The sequence below is a fragment of the Palaemon carinicauda genome, chromosome 41 (assembly GCF_036898095.1).
Source record: "Palaemon carinicauda isolate YSFRI2023 chromosome 41, ASM3689809v2, whole genome shotgun sequence".
Lineage (NCBI taxonomy): Eukaryota > Metazoa > Arthropoda > Malacostraca > Decapoda > Palaemonidae > Palaemon > Palaemon carinicauda.
Window position 1 is genome coordinate 28,198,249 of NC_090765.1, and position 17,500 is coordinate 28,215,748.

Here is a 17,500-nt window from a genome sequence, read left to right on the forward strand (position 1 = left end):
AAATATTAGAAATATGTGATACGTGTTGTGTGTGACGAGTCTGTCTTCATCTTGAAGGCAAACAAATCTGTAGATTTGAGATGATTCTCTTGAAACATCTAAAACTTCACATCCCATTTAGTCATCATCCTCATTCCTGTTGTTGGGCTTCTTTGCCTTTTCCTTTTCCTTCTCCTTTTCCTTTTCCTTTTCCTTTTGGGCTTCATTGAAAGCATCGCAGGTGGGGTATGGGTAGCAGTTGTTAGATGGGGCGCAGATGCCGACGGATGGGAGTGGGATCTCGCCCTCCTTGCACTCCAGTTTGGCATAGCCAACTTCCAGGATTGTGAAGTCGGGTTCGACTGGGACGGGTTCCTCCTCGTCGTTGATGGAGGCGGTCTTGGGGGCAGACTGCTGAGGAGCGAAAGGCATGCACCTGTTGCCAGAAAAGAAAGGGAAAGTTACAAAAATTAGATGAGTGGAAATTTCTGGATAGCTTATGTTTCATCGTGTGCGTTCCTATGAAGACAAAATGGGAAGTGAAACGAAAAATGATACTAAACATATTATCTGGTATGTGGTGGAAACCATGATCTGGAATAGATCTTTCAGTATTATTTCATCGTTTGTATTCTGATGTGAGTCGTCAGTTTCATAATTTTGCAATATTAGAAGTAAAGCCACCTACAAGTCGAGTTCAGCAATGAAGACTTCATCATCAGCGCAACCGCCCTTGTTCCTCTTGGGTGAGTTATCCTGGGCAATCTCGTACCCGGTGTTGGCGTTGGAAACGGCGCCGTTGGCTACGACGACCTTGCTGGAGGGGAAGAAGGTGTCGATGAGGGGCAGGGCGGGGACTCCGAGCTCCTCTAGCTCGAAGTCAGTCAGGGGCTCCTCGACGATTTCGAAGATGGGGAAATTGTGGGATGCTTTCAGGTGTTCGTGGGACCTGGGGTTGGGACGGCATCTGGAAAGTAAGAAGGGTTTGTTGTTAGCTAGGCTGCGGTGCCATTTTGTTGTTGTGGATATCTCGTTAAAATATTCAATAGTCTCGATATGTACTGTAAATCAAAATTGTATATCCTAATTTGTAGTACAAGTCATTGGGCAGTGTTCGTTAGTATGTAAATTACTGCTTGTTTCTCACTTATATTTGTATATTTACTGAAGAAGACATTTCATGAAACAAAGCGCATAGTGAAGGCTTTCTTTCAATTGATAACTTTTCTCAATAAAACCTAATACAAACACACTCACTCTACCGGAGCCTAACATCTTAGTCAAAGACAAACATGGAGTGTGTAAATGCCTATTGTATAGTGCTGCCAAAAAAAGGCAAAACAGAAACTCCCCTTCTTGGTTACGTTACTGAAGGCAAAAGGCCCTGCTGTAGTCGCCATTTATTTTTGGAAACATCGAAGATGCTAATCGTGATTGTGCAATTTCGCACAACACACCATTCTGTGCATTTTATCTCCTTCCATTGGCGAGGTTAAACACATCTCTCGCGCTGTAAATTGATCTTTTAATGTAACTGACGCTTTTGGGTAAACAAAAGTGGTTCCACGTCTGAATTCTTATTTGTCTAAGATTACGAGGATGTTGATAGTGACTTGCGTCTTCAGCCTGGCCTTCAAATCTTCTTCCATAAACTAAATTATGTCATTTTTATCACAAAACTTAAGGAGAGAGAGAGAGAGAGAGAGAGAGAGAGAGAGAGAGAGAGAGAGAGAGAGAGAGAGAGAGAGAGGGGGGGGGGAGAGACTGTGGGGTTAGGTAATAATTAATAAACAGTGCACGTTTGTTGGACTTTATTAAAATTTCACGCTAAATTAGTGGCGTTTTAGGCTTGATTACTAAAACCTTAATCCACCTTGAACGAAGATGAACTGCACACAGTAGAGGGTCTCAATGCTGCGGACCTATGTGTAATCATTACTTATTGACAAAATGACGTAACATAGAAGACTTAAATTTATAGCGATTTACATAATGAAATTATAAAGAAGGTAGAGCACCATTTGAACTTGAAAATAAATTGCGGCCTTGACTTTGCCGTGGCCAATAGGGGAGTTCCCTAGCACTATCAAAGGCGAGCTTGGCAGCGCGCAATAAGTAAACGCAACCCCTTTTCACACGTCTTGCTCGGGAATGCGGTTATCATAATTAGGTTGGGGAGAGTCATTATCGTTTACCTTTGATACAGATAAATAGTAATGAAATAAGCAACATAGATAGTGACTGGAATGGTAAATGGCGTAGAAGGCTATGGCAGTTGTAAATAGTGAATATTATCATTAGTGAAACAAATGAATTTGTGTCACTAAAAGATTGTGGCAATACATGAACTGATTAAAGCCACATGACTTAGCAGTGAGCTAGTTGTTTTTTTTTTTTTTTTTTTTTTTTTTTTTTTTTTTTTTTTTTTTTTTTTTTTTTTTCTTCTTCAGGTTTAGCCCTGAACTTGAATTCAAGTGTAAACTCACTTTGCATAATTCAATATTGACTGTGATGGAGGCATGAGTGTGCACAACACGAAATTAAATATTATTGCAGGGGCCAGACACAACGCAGTGGTGAAGATGAGACTCCTACCTCTGTACGCAAACATTGCCAAGTAGAGAACTCGTAAAACTTAATCTGAAGTGGCACAGAATCAGACCAGTCATAAGTGAGAGATCATGGAGTACAACGGAAAAGGGAAGAACTGGCTTGATATATATGTTGGTAAAATTATTATAAAGGTGAATGATCATGGAGTACAACGGAAAAGGGAAGAACTGGCTTGATATATATGTTGGTAAAATTATTATAAAGGTGAGAGATCATGGAGTACAACGGAAAAGGGAAGAACTGGCTTGATATATATGTTGGTAAAATTATTATAAAGTTGAATTTGAGATAATAGAATTGGATTTGATCATGTGCCAATTGCAGGACCGCTCATGGGTAGTTTTATGCGTCGCTTAAGGGAATATTTTCCAACGTGTTCAACTATTAAGTATGATAGATTGCAAATTGCTTTCTTCGTAACAGCAAAGCTTCGAGTGGAAGTTTCTGGTTGTTTACACAGATAATGTTATTTTCAGGGCAGAGAAAGCTTAGATATTTTCTTTGTTCCCTATTTTGTAGCAAATTTTAGGCTTCTCTTTAGTTTGGAAATATTATGAAATGCATTTAGGCTTTAATGTCGAGGATGGTTAAGTTAGGGTACTGCCGTATCCATGCACAATTCCCAGTGTTTCGTAAAACCATACTTGATACCCTAAAGAATAATCAGCAGAGTCCACCTGTCGTGTAGAGTGTAGACCTTCAGGCTGGTGCAATTACAAAAATTACCTTTAATTGGAAAATGTCAGTGAAGAACCTCTCCGCGTGACCGTCATAAATAACTCAAGCTTATTGTTATATGAAAAGGAACCTGCTTAAGCCAATGATTACCATAGATGTACGGAAGTTTGGTCCTTTTAAGGGAAGCAGTTTCCCATAAGTAATGCCTCGGAATTATTTTCCAGCTCTGGGGAAAACCAACCATTACATTTCTCACAATTTAGCCACAATTCCTTCCTCTGTCCTTAGGCAGAAAGGTCATTTATTCGAAAGCCAGTTATGGAATTAGGCAGAGAGGTCATTTATTCGAAAGCCAGTTATGGATCTATGAAAATTCTAGCACAATTCCTTCCTCTGTCCTTAGGCAGAGAGGTCATTTATTCGAAAGCCAGTTATGGATCTATGAAAATTCTAGCACAATTCCTTCCTCTGTCCTTAGGCAGAGAGGTCATTTATTCGAAAGCCAGTTATGGATCTATGAAAATTCTAGCACAATTCCTTCCTCTGTCCTTAGGCAGAGAGGTCATTTATTCGAAAGCCAGTTATGGATCTATGAAAATTCTAGCACAATTCCTTCCTCTGTCCTTAGGCAGAGAGGTCATTTATTCGAAAGCCAGTTATGGATCTATGAAAATTCTAGCACAATTCCTTCCTCTGTCCTTAGGCAGAGAGGTCATTTATTCGAAAGCCAGTTATGGATCTATGAAAATTCTAGCACAATTCCTTCCTCTGTCCCTAGGCAGAGAGGTCATTTATTCGAAAGCCAGTTATGGATCTATGAAAATTCTAGCACAATTCCTTCCTCTGTCCCTAGGCAGAGAGGTCATTTATTCGAAAGCCAGTTATGGATCTATGAAAATTCTAGCACAATTCCTTCCTCTGTCCCTAGGCAGAGAGGTCATTTATTCGAAAGCCAGTTATGGATCTATGAAAATTCTAGCACAATTCCTTCCTCTGTCCCTAGGCAGAGAGGTCATTTATTCGAAAGCCAGTTATGGATCTATGAAAATTCTAGCACAATTCCTTCCTCCGTCCTTAGGCAGAGAGGTCATTTATTCGAAAGCCAGTTATGGATCTATGAAAATTCTAGCACAATTCCTTCCTCCGTCCTTAGGCAGAAAGGTCATTTATTCGGAAGCCAGTTATGGATCTATGAAAATTCTAGTTCGTTGAAGGTCTTAAGCAATCATGGATGGACCCGGTAACAGGTTTTCTCTTGGCGGTATTTCTCAGCCCGTCATGCACCGGATGACATAAGTTTGCCTAATCGCAGCTAATCAGGAACCACCAGTAATGGAGCCGCTGTTAATTCCCACTATTAAGCTGCGTGAAATTTGATAAATTGCTGATAATGATATTATGAAATGTGGTAAAAACAGCCAACCCAGTTTAAAGTTTTCTCTTTGGCCTTATTTTTTCTAGTTTTTTATACATCGTTTTTTATTGCCACTGTGTTCAGTTGAACTACCGTGTAACCTTCTTTTCATATGGAATTAAGAGTTTCTATTTTCGGTTATTCTATACCTGACCAACGGAAATGTTTTTCCTTTGGAGGAAAAAGCCTTTGTATCAGCAAAGAACAAAATTTAATTTTAAGTAACTTAATCTCTCTCTCTTTCTTTGGTTACTTTAATCTTTCTCTTTTTCTTTAGTTACTTTAGTCTCCCTCTTTTTCTTTAGCATGTTTTGGCATAGAGTAAGTTTCCTAACACAAGTAAAAGAAAAAAAAGGAAATTTTGAGGTAGGTAGAAGAAATAACCTCATAATTAGGGAACTTGATGCGGTTTTTGTCTCGAAAAATGAAACGTTTGTTTTATTTAGTGATGCTTTTCTGATTGAAGGTTTATGTTGTGATTCTGGTTTAATTAAAAATCCAAGAGAATGGCGATCGAAGTATTAGAAGTCATGAAAAGTAGATATAAAACTACGCTTCGTAAATCACATTCAAATCACTAGAATGATCATAAAGATTTTTTTTTAGATTTGACTGGATGATTGTAAAGAGAACACTACACGAGTAAAAAAAGATTGTCAATACTTATTCAGTAACACAAAAAGGAAGTAGTGAACGTAAGAGAGAACACTATACACAAGGAAAACATGATTATCAGTACTTATTCCGTAGCACAAAAAGACGTACTGAACGTACCTGTATGAGAGGCTCTTGCCGGCCGCGTTCACAGAGTTTTCAGAGTGGGATGTTGAGACACAGTCGAACAGCTTCGGGCTTCCCTGACCCTTTCCATCTGGAAGGAAAAAAAGAGAAGAATGTTTAAATGTGGCAATTACATAAATCAAATAGATCACAGTCATTAATAAATAGAGAAGGAGAACTAAGAAATCTGAGAAGTTATAGAGGTGCAGATATTGGTAGTGATCACGGAGCTCCTCATTGCCACATTGAAGTTAAAACTGAAATCGCCCAAAAGAAATGTAGTTAAAGATATCGTACAAGTATGAGTTAAATATTAACATGAATGAGAAATCTTGAAATATAGAAAAAAACAAGTAAATCGGCTGCATATCTTCTCTCTGTATCCCATCTGTTCATGGTAATTATGCAATAGCTATAAATGATCTTGCATCTCGTCATTATTGGGAAGACGTAAGAAATCTATTAACCTGTTGCGCGCGGAACGAATTCAGATAGCCATAAAAGATGTGTAACAAAAGATGCCGCAAGATAAGAAGAAGCTTTGTTGCATATTTAAGATATGGAGCTTCGTCGTCCCCATCTGTATGCAGGAGCACAAGACGGGAGACGAAGGAGAAACTTCTAAAAATGGGAAATTAATACGAAAAGAAGAAAAATGAAAATAACAATATAAGGAAATGGAAGGTAAACAAGATTCACAAGAGAAATTTCTTGGTGAAAATAAAGACTAAAGTCATAGTTCAAATCACATGAAATTTCCATGCAATGTAAGACTATGACGTTAACAAACTGACTTGTAGGAAAACAAATCAATGCATGTTAAGTAGTGCTTATAGTATGAATTTTACATTAGAATCAAAATTATAGTGCACGTTAGGGTCAAGGTTTTTTTGCTTATATGCAGTAAATATTACTTTTACAATTCCTTTTAATGCAGAAGCATAATGTGTTGCATACTTTAATATTAAGAATCTTATTAAGGATTCGAGTCCACTTATTTGAAGATTCTTTGTAGGAAAGACTATTCATACAGTGTACTTTGCATTCGTCTACTCATCCCTCAGGATATTCCGACCTTTAGAATACCACTGCATTGAAATCAGTATATTATTGGACTCTACCGCCATTAACTGCATTGAAATCAGTATATTATTGGACTCTACCGCCATTAACTGCATTGAAATCAGTATATTATTGGACTCTACCGCCATTAACTGCATTGAAATCAGTATATTATTGGACTCTACCGCCATTAACTGCATTGAAATCAGTATATTATTGGACTCTACCGCCATTAACGTTATCACAGTAGTTGTGGCGATCCTTTGTGTTCTATGTTTGGCGATGGCATTCTGATACTATTTATCATAACCCAACAATAGTTTAAGCCTGTCCATACTGAATGCCTTTACCAAATAGAAGTGCAACGAATAAACATGCGAATTCCTTCTTGGTTCGCTTTGCAATGCTGTTTGGATTGTTGTTGTGTACCTTGGTCGTTGAATAGGTAATGTCTCGAGAAATGTAAACAGCTCGGGTAATGGCGTAGTCTTGCTGTGTATGATATGCGAAAAGTCGTAGTTCATGATTGATTTTAATTGTGATGGTTGCGTTTATGTAGCACTAGTCTTTCCTCCAACTGGTGTGTATTTTTGGAAAATAGGTTTATGTATGTTGTATTGAGATTGTGAATACTTTAAGGAAATATTCGATCAGATAAATGATATTTATTGTGTAGTTGGTAGTTGTAAATGGATAAATAAGTTTTTACCCCTAAATTTAAAAAGAACTGAAATTTAGAAAAGACTTGATTTGCAAATATTTAATCTGTATTTAGGTTGGAGATCCAAGTTGGTCAAAGTGAGCCATTGAAGTCTCCCCACTTGGGGACGCCGATTTATCTCACTTGGCCACTTGAACCCAAAATTACTACATGCGAGCTCGCTTGTAAATATAGACGAGAGAAGCAGAGTTAATTGACACCCTTGACTCTGGATTTAGCGCAATTTCGGAGTTGAAAAACTTTTCATCGGATAAGAATAGCAAAAAGAATTACGAGAAAAGCGAGGAAAGCGAGCAGGGAATATCAATAAACAGTGCCCCTCTTCCATGTCCCTGATAAGCAGATATTGGCATTGTCTCTGGTTTCCTACCTATCAACTGCATTTCAGTGTTGCTTTACGCACAGACACGCTTGGGTTGTCCTTGCACGTTGCAGGAGTGGTCGAATGTGGGTCAGTCTTGGTGTGTTAGGTTCATGTAACTTGAGATTCGTGGATATACAACGTAACATGCTATTGGTCAATTGCATTATTTACATCAAATATCAGAGTAGTTCATTTAGGAGCAAGTAAATCTTAGCTAGAATTCTGTCTAATGTAATTCAAACCAAATTCGATTTCGTTGAATTGTAGTAAAACATCGAGACTGTACATTACGTTGATTTTAACCAGTAATTTTATTATCAATTATGATTCTCAAGGATTCTTTTACACCTTATGTAGATAATAAGATTTGTTTGCTATTCCGACTAAGACAGAGCATTTATATATGTATATTTAAAGGGAAAGAATATTTTTGTGTATGTGTACATGTATGTAACTAGTAACTAAATAGCAACAGGAAATAACTGAACAGCACAGTCTATTAATGCTGTGGAATGTTGGACACTAAATTACAGCTGCTGAACTCTCTCTCTCTCTCTCTCTCTCTCTCTCTCTCTCTCTCTCTCTCTCTCTCTCTCTCTCTCTCTCTCCTTTGAAAATCACTTATTGGCTACGAGGAGACGCCGGTTCTTGAAGAATGTTGTCCCTGGTTCATGATGTAGAATCTGAATAATCATGAACACCTGTCACTTTCCACGGCTTGGAGAATACGTCAATTTGATGATCGTTTTGTTCTTTGGATGTGTGTTTGTTTGATTATGTGTGTCAGCGAGTGCGTAGTTACATAAATGTAGACGTGTTCATTGTTTATCTTTTTATTCGTGCATATTTGACCCCGATGACGTCACTTTCGCCTTCCCCCCCCCCCTCCCTAATCTTTGAACTGATCAATCTTTTATCCTCCATTGTCTTTCTACCTTTATGAAACTTCCGCGGATTATGGGAGGATTTGCGAAGGAGTTCTTGCCTACTCAGAGATTTCTAGTCTATTCTGTATTAGTATATATGTTTGTTTATATGTATGAACATTTCCCGTGAAGATAACCTGAGCAATGCATATGAAATAAACCGTAAACTAAGACGAGGAGGTCTTGCTTGGAGGAGGTCATTGGGAGCTGAGTAGTTAAGGGGGGTGTCTGGTAAGGAGTATGAGGGAGGGTGGGAGGGGTGACATTAACACTGTGGTCGTAAAGGAAGGCCATAGGTAGTAAAGGAGGGAGGAGAACTCTCGAAGACCCGAAGGCCTTGGAAACCACATTTTTTTTTCTTGTTTTTGTTCTTGCCAGCCAAAGGAAAGACATAATGAGCAAAGCAAAGGCGGGTTTGCTAGTGCGGGGTTCTCATACTAATCATTCTTATCATCTTATTCTTCTTCCCTTTCCTTTCTTTTGTTCTTAATATGTGTCTTTTATCGTGTGTTGTCCCTGAGTTAGATGGGGGTCTTTAAAGTGAGTATTCAGATGAATATAATTAAAGATGAAATTGTGGTCCCTGGTTTAACATAATTGTTGTTTCATTGTTCCAATGCATTATTTTGATTTATAATTTATACGCATTGCCATTGTTTATAATCTCGTTGATATTCATGTTTTTTTTATAAATTTTAATTGGGTTTTGTAGGGAATTAGGAATAGGAAACTTTGGTGTTTTCGGTTAGAAACATAAAGGGCAAATTAGAAAAATTATTTGAGAAAGAAGGGACAAAGCTATATGTGGGAGGTTACTTCAGGTTATGGGAAACGACCACTCTGCCGACCTTGTATCAACGGTATTAGTCGGCAATGATAATTTCATGGTGCCATAATCTGAATCGCCCTTGGGAAGAATATTGTTGTGCGTGTGGGGAATTTGCAATATTTTTTTTCTTATTTTCCTTCTCACACCTGATGCATTAAAAAAAAAAAAAAAATCATGAAACCCTAAACTGTGTGTATATGAAATTTATTTTTTTATAAGTGTTTAATGAGGTTGACACGCGTATTTTCTACGGGGTTCCAATTCTTTGTGCTTCCAAATATAAGACAGCTTTACTCACTCGACTGTATGATGTTTATTTTTACGAAAGTTATTTTTCTTGTGATATCGAAGTATAAGTTATTTAGTTTTCGGAAACACTAACTCCTCGGGATTGTTGGAATGATGGTCAATTTGTCATCTTGTCCTCGCGTAAAATGAGTTAGATTACAGTGACAGTCGCTTTTTTTTCTTTCGTGGCAACGGATCTGAAAATATTTCGACACTGTTATCACAGTAAATCCTCCTGGCTAGTACAGTGGTAACGTGTTTGCCTCGCATTCTCGTGGCAAGAGATCGATCCCCGCCCAGGGCCGTGAGTTTAAGCTGTGTACTGGGGAGGCTACTGCTGTGGTAGGGCACCATAGTGGGGGGTTGGGCTTGCCCGGCTGACGTTCTGGGGAGCATCTATTCTGATGGAACTGGAACTGAAACCAGACACCTTTAACCTTTTAAATCCCGGGATCATATGTGAGATATTCAAATTCTTTAGTGGCAATGTATTTTGCACGTGTCACGCACAACTTCTTCTGGGACCTTAACTTTGTATTTATATTGAATAGTTAATAGATAGCTCTGTATTTTGTCTGCCTCTGTGGATGGAGTTTCAGCATTCATCTTGAATATGATCAACTATTGTGGTAAAGAGAAAAGTTGAAACTTAGAATAAAAAAAAACCAGAGAGAGAGAGAGAGAGAGAGAGAGAGAGAGAGAGAGAGAGAGAGAGAGAGAGACTCAATCCTTCGTGATATCTTCACAATAGAGGCGTCCTTGCCCAACCCTACCCAGCTTCCCACAGGTATCTTCAACATCTCACGACTCATGGAAAACAAGAGGGATAAGATGAAAATGTAGATTCGATGCGAAATATTAACATTTAGACAAAGGGCAGCAATTTTACCTTAGTATTTAAAAGCCAGCTGGAGCCTCCATCATTTCGAGGTGTATATGAGTATATGAGTTGCATAATCTTCCGGATAATTCTGGAGGCTGGGAACAATAGGCCTATGTCGTGATTTCCTGTCTTCGCATGCCTCTAATGGTGGGGTTTTGATATATATTACATTCCTAATGACAGTGGTCTTTTGAGGTTTAAAGGGCACTTGCTAGGAGCGGGAACTCGGTTACATTATTTTTTGTTTGTTTATGTTGTACCGGAAGCTTTTTTTTATGTTTTTTTAGTACAGGAAACCACCATGAGTCAATTAGAAAAGGTAACTTGTTTTTATTTTGTTGCATCGAATTTGTTTCTTGCGCTCCATTTATGTCTCTCTCTCTCTCTCTCTCTCTCTCTCTCTCTCTCTCTCTCATCATTTCGCGAGATCGTGAGCTGATGGATTAAATATGACGTCATGCAAATTTACAGTAGGCTATGGGTGTTAGACACGGGATGGAGTAACGCATGTGCGAGTTCAGGTCATAGTCCCAATGTGAATGCTTCTAGTTATTATCTTTTGAGGGAATTATATAACAAAAGCAGAAAAGCGAACCGAGTGTTGATGCAAATGCAACATTTCGTCATTGGGGCCGTTACATTCATAGAGTTGTGTTTATCGTTACCATTATTATGTGTGAATGGGAGACGTCCATCAGTCTATTTGGAGGGTTCGGGAGGATAATGATGAAAGCAACATTGATAGATACAAGAAACTAAAACTAACGTAAGATGAAAATTATGATTAATATTAACAGAATCCACAATAGATTATCTGTTCAAGTACATTATCTTTAGAACTACGCAGATTTAAACTTCAGGCAGAGTTTGTACTGAGGGTCTAAACATCTATTAGCGACAGTAAAGAAAAGTACTGTTTAGGGTAAAAAGCTAAGCACTTTCTGAAGCCAAGTAGAGATAAGGTAGACATTGGATACACCTTTCTTATGGGGCGACGAACGAGTTTGGGATGTTGATATCTTGATATACCCAACAGAGAGTCAATTAATACCCTGTTATGCTCCACGAAGCAGACTAACAAAAGCTAATGTTACATGTCATCTTCACTTCTTTGCGTAAAGCCTGTTTATTTCCGGCCCGGGTTTTTCTCCCTTTCTTTTCACTTGTAAGAATGTTAACGGTAGAAGACTACCCTAAGAAGACTTAAGTTATGAGACAACAAGATCATATGGTACCGTACCCCTTCATTTACGTAACGACTCAAATGTCTTTTAACAAAGAGCGCATGTCTGGAGATTATGAGACATGCCGACTCTCCTGTGCGTAGTATTGCGGCAGTGTAAGTACTAACAGACGATGTAGTACCCTAGAAAAAAATGGGTGAAATGGTTTCCAAGAACAACCAACATGGGAGTCACAGCCACGTGAATGACAGTTCCATAATTAGTTCAGCAATGAAGAATAATAAGACCAATCGCCTTCAGAAACCATTAGGCATTTGACAGAAGTGACGGAGTTAGGAACAATTAACGAAGTAATGCAATTAGCATAGAAGCGTTTGGTTTATGCGTTCGACCACGCAGCCGTTATTACCGTGAGACGCTGATTTATATGTTTGTTATTAACTTTTAACAAAATTAATAACGACGTTAATGTGAATGTTTCGCAGTTCTCGTCAGTGATGTCACAGCAGAGAAAAACCTGAACTTGCCAACGCTTTATTTCACGAGGCGCAACATGTGAATGTTTCGGTCGGATTATCAATGTTTGTTGCTTTTTCATAATGGGGAGGTTCGTTAGGCTGGTTAAATCCGTGGATTACTTTCTCATTTTGTGGTGGTTGATAGTATAATTTCAGTAATAGAAGTATGGTCGCCTTGTTCTTTCTGAAATCAGTTCTTGGCACATTAAAGAACGTGGAGATGCCGTATTATTATTATTATTATTATTATTATTATTATTATTATTATTATTATTATTATTATTATTATTATTATTATTATTATTATTATTATCTGCAACCCCATTTGGAAAAACAGAATGCTCTAAGTCTAATAGACTAGACACGCTAAGCGGTCCAGTGTGAGAAAATGGAAGTCAATAAGTAAACTAAAAGAGAAAATGAATGAAATAGTACATAACAGATACAATGTGAAACGAAATTTCTATGAATCCCTCTTAATCGAAAAGTATTTGCACCAAGTTTGAATTTATATGGGAAATATAGCATCGGTCTGTTTGATTCTTTGGGTAAAGTAGCCAATACCTGACAGTACTGTAGATACGTACTTCATAAGATTTCAAGTTGCCACGTGCTCACTGACTAAGTAGGTCAAATGTCTGAAATGTCAGCGGATGGCGTAAACACCCCAGTTGGGGGCCAGCCCGTCTAGAGAAATGACAGCTACAGCCTGTCACTCACTCGGTCATCCCCGGCTAGGATTTCGAGGCGTGACAACTTGGAGGAAAAAGGCCTCTTCCTCCAAGCGTGACAATGGCCCCTATGCCTCGTCTCCCCCTCTCCCCACTTTCCCCGCCTACTTTCCCTTTGCCCGAAATACACGTGACTCTCGTTACGATCATTGCCGTAGGCTGGTGATGAACTCGAATGCCAGGGTAAGAGTAGAACGATGAAATTAGATAATTTTCTAAGTTTGTTTTTATGAGACTCTTTTGGTATTTTACGAGAAGGAAACCGCCGATGTTTATGTTTTCCTCATGGCAGTTCAAATGCTTTGATTTATGATTAAACATTTATGTATTTACTCTTAATAATGTTAGCTACAATAACTTCTTGTATATTATATCATATATGGGGCAATTACGTTCCTCGGAACATAACCGAATCGAGAACACCCCGAATCAGTCATGACATCAAAAACCCAACACAACCACATCTTGACGTCATTCCAACCTCAAAGACTCTGTGCACTGCCGATCCCTACATAGTTAAATTAGTCTCTTTTGAAGAAGTACTCCGAGAGTGCATTCCGAGATTGAGTGCCCCGATTAGGGAAGGGAAGGGGGAAAGATGGTCTATTTTTTAAGAGGGATGGGTAGGGGACTGGGCATGAGTGAGTACTGTGTGTGGGTATGAGCCTCTTTGCGACGTATAACGCAAATTTCTGTCAAGTTACTGAATAGGTCATCTCATCATACTCTTGTGATGACCTCGAGATTCTGTGGTATTTTGTGGGTACTTGTTTTTTTTTCTTTTCAGTATCCCTCTCTTGTGTTTGTTTTATCGGTAGACTTTATATATACGGTAAGTAAACACTGCCACTCCTCTTCACACACCTCAGCAAGTCAACCCACAACCCGTAAATGGGGTGGGGGGGGGGGGGGCGTGTATTGTCGTGAGTGCATCTCACGAGGTTAACTGTAAGCATTACTTTGTGTCTTTACAGCGTTCCTTCAGCCCCTAGATGCACTTTTTATATATACAGTTTTACTTTATATCTGAATTTGCTTACTTATTTCCATCTTGCTGTCAAACCTTTTCAAGAGTTTACCTCAGTATAACTGTTTATACCTAAGAGGCTCTTGGCTGCTGATTGGCCTAACAGGCCCCAGCGCTTAGCTATATAACCCAAATCCATAATTACAAAGTCCCTCCCTCCCCCCACCATGTGGGGTACGCCCGTAATCTAGATAAAGACGCAAAATCCTTTGACCCACACTTAAGGGTCTTTTACATCCTAAACAGCATAAGGAAAGGAGGTCCTCTGGTCCGTTATGGTTTTTATAATTAAGAGTAAAAGGGGACGAATAAACATTTCAACCGCTTTATTTCTTCTACAATTAAAGTTGCCATAGCGAAATATGGGTCACCCTGGATTCATTATGACCTTGGCTTAGTACTTATCCTTGGTGATTTTTTTATTGGATTTTTTTATGTTTGCAGTAGCACCCTTTTGTCTTTTAATTTATGGGTGAAAGTAAGGCCAGTGTCATTAAATCAAAATCATAGAAGAAATTTGACTGTTCAGTTGAAATGTGTTTATGATAATATAGGGTTTCAAGAAATCTCTCTCTCTCTCTCTCTCTCTCTCTCTCTCTCTCTCAGAATTTTAGTTGACCAGTAAATGTAATTGTTGTGACACAATTTTTTTGTAACCCAATCAATCAATTGCGTTTTAAGTAAATATATATATATATATATATATAATGTATATATATATATATATATATATTTGAACATATATATATATATGTATATATATATATGTATATATATATATATATATATATATGTATATATATATATATATATATGTGTGTGTGTGTGTGTGTGTAAAGAAACCTTACTTCCCTTAATTTCCTCCCGCGTTCAAACAGAAACCTTAGCATAAAAACTCCCTCTTCGGCTAATGTGTCACGTTTATGAAATCCAGTTGTAACGGAGACATCCGGTTAAATGCGTTTCTCTCCGTGTGTAATGAGAGAGAGAGAGAGAGAGAGAGAGAGAGAGAGAGGAACTCATCAGTATTTCATAGCTTTAACTTATTTTGAGAGAGAGAGAGAGAGAGAGAGAGAGAAACTCATCAGTATTTCATAGCTTTAACTTATTTTGAGAGAGAGAGAGAGAGAGAGAGAGAGAGAGAGAGGAACTCATCAGTATTTCATAGCTTTATATTATTTTGAGACAAACTTCACGTATCCATTAACAAGGACCGGACGCGTTTGACTAATAAATGACCTCGGTCAAATTACTCCGAAATACTGAAGGTCTTGAGGTCTTTCCTCGGTGTGGGAAGATGACACATAGATGACACATAGGTCGGACGTGAGCTGTGTCGTGTTTGCAGTTTTTTTTTTGCTTTGAAAAGATTGCAGGAGTGTTGAAGGTTGCTTGCATGCAAGTGGCAGGTTGAGGGAATCGTTTGTGACGTCCTGTTGACACCAATTGATCCTTTTGAAGATTGTTTGGTTTTGATTCTAGCGCTGATTCGTGAATTTGTTTGCGTCTGTACGCTCACATATAATGCGTATATGTATATATACACGCATATATTATATGTGTATATATACACACATATATATTATATGTGTATATATATACAAATATACACGTTTTATATATACTGTGTATACCATATATACATACTAAATTTTACACACTCACATATATGTATATATATGTGTGTATGAAATTGTTTATGTATATATGGTATACACAGTATATATAAACCTTGTATATACATACAGTATATATATATATATATATATATACATGCATACACATACATATATATAAACATACACCGAACAGCATATCTTGAGTCTTTACATTTACTTCTCAGAACTAGATAATTTTCGGATCGCAATTGAAATAGCGTTATGTCAACAAAGATAGTTTTAACCGCAAATATAATATATACTTGATGTCTAGCAGTCACTAAGTAAGGTGAGGGTGGGGTGTGGGGGGTGGGGGGGGGGGGCAATCTCGGTAGAATAAATCACAGCCACCCACGGACGAATAAATCACCGATGGAGACCATTATTATCCCTAATCCGACATGGCTTCAAGGTAGCGGATTTCATAAATTACTTTCGTTATCCCTATCGCAAACTTCCTGCTAATGGCATTGGAGGATTTTTTTTTTAGTTCCTTTAAAAGTCAGCTTGTTACAAGTCGTATTGCACAGTAGATGTGATAAGTTTTTGTTGTATTGAAAACGTTAAAAAGGTACAGGAAATATTTTTTATCGCTAAGCACTCCCACATTTTATATGTACGGTATATGTGTGTGTATATATATATATATATATATATACACGTATAGATTTTGTGTTTGCTTGTATGTTTGTCTGCATTTTATTATATTTTTACATTTTGACTTTTGAATCCGTTCAGTATGATCTTTTTTAAAATGCTTTGAAAATAGGCAGAAAATTTAAAGCAACATTTCAACCTGTCAAGTGTAATCCCCCATCATGGAACACGATGTCCTGTAAACCATGACGTCATGGAATGCCGTAAGCGGCTTATTATTAATGTCTGTTGACACCTCGTTACTCCCGGAAAGGGAAGAGGTGACAAAAGTCGTACGTCATTAGCTTAAGTCGGAAAGACTCATTTCGTTCGCACAGTGCTCCCTCACCTGTGACTAAAAAGACTTTTCTTAGTAGATTGATGGGCGGTAGCAGGGTTGCCAGGTTGGCCTTTTTTCTGGCCAGAAATCTCCAAATTTGGCCCTTTTTCGCGCTAGATACCTAAATTTGGCCTTTTTAAAATTGGTTAGCTTTTAAGGATATATTTTCGGCCATTTTTACCATTAGGTTGTCCTTTTAAAGCTGCAGTTGGCCAGACATTGGCCTTTTCTCAATTGGAAAACCTGGCAACTCTGGGCGGTACCTATGATTATGTTCAATGTCGTCTCTCAGACGAATGTAAGAGGTGTACCGGAGGTGGTAATAGCACGAAGGAATATAATACTGTCTGGCAACATGAAGTTCCGCATCCTCTTTGAATGTTTGATTGTTTATTTTGGGTCTTTTGTTCTCGTAAAAGAATCGGGAGAAAGAGGTCTCTCTTGGCTATCTATTAATGTTAATTGGTGGTTTATGAATTTGATGGGATAGGAAATATAAAAACCAGGTGTTGCCTATAAGACATTAGCTGATTTATTATAATTTTATATTTTGTATCTGTGTATTTATTTAGCGAAAGATTAATATATATATATATATATGTATATATATATATATATATATACACATATATATATATATATATACATACATACATACATACACACATATATATATATATATATATAAGAGAGAGAGAGAGAGAGAGAGAGAGAGAGATTATATTACATAACCTTGTCAACATCAACCTACAAAAACCCCTAAACTAAAATCGCAAAGTTAAAGGCAGGGGGTTGTGAATGATTGCAAAGGCACGCATGACGTCACTCTCCAGCCTGCAAACAATCCAGTACTTGCCAAAAACTATCGC

The 17,500-nt window shown here is 37.9% G+C and overlaps 3 protein-coding genes across 4 annotated transcripts in view; 2 read left to right on the forward strand and 1 right to left on the reverse strand.

Annotated features, from left to right (window-relative positions):
• The window catches only part of LOC137632478 (two pore channel protein 1-like), a 354,996-nt gene that overhangs the window by 15,649 nt on the left and 321,847 nt on the right, over window positions 1–17,500 (forward strand). The window lies entirely within an intron of this gene.
• The window catches only part of LOC137632477 (uncharacterized), a 23,493-nt gene that overhangs the window by 1,306 nt on the left and 4,687 nt on the right, over window positions 1–17,500 (reverse strand). The window contains exons 2-4 of the mRNA XM_068364426.1: window positions 5,459–5,555; window positions 668–946; window positions 1–415 (exon numbers count right to left, since the gene is read on the reverse strand). The exon at window positions 1–415 is cut by the window's left edge and continues 1,306 nt beyond it. Coding sequence (XP_068220527.1) covers window positions 118–415; window positions 668–946; window positions 5,459–5,555 — 674 coding nt within the window. The 3' untranslated portion in view covers window positions 1–117. The remainder of the gene's footprint in view (window positions 416–667; window positions 947–5,458; window positions 5,556–17,500) is intronic.
• Window positions 2,368–5,278, forward strand: LOC137632475 (gamma-tubulin complex component 6-like). Its single transcript, XM_068364425.1, has 3 exons — window positions 2,368–2,650; window positions 2,797–3,566; window positions 3,607–5,278. Exons 2-3 carry the CDS (start codon window positions 3,473–3,475, stop codon window positions 4,512–4,514), a joined length of 1,002 nt encoding a protein of 333 aa, XP_068220526.1. The 5' UTR covers window positions 2,368–2,650; window positions 2,797–3,472; the 3' UTR covers window positions 4,515–5,278.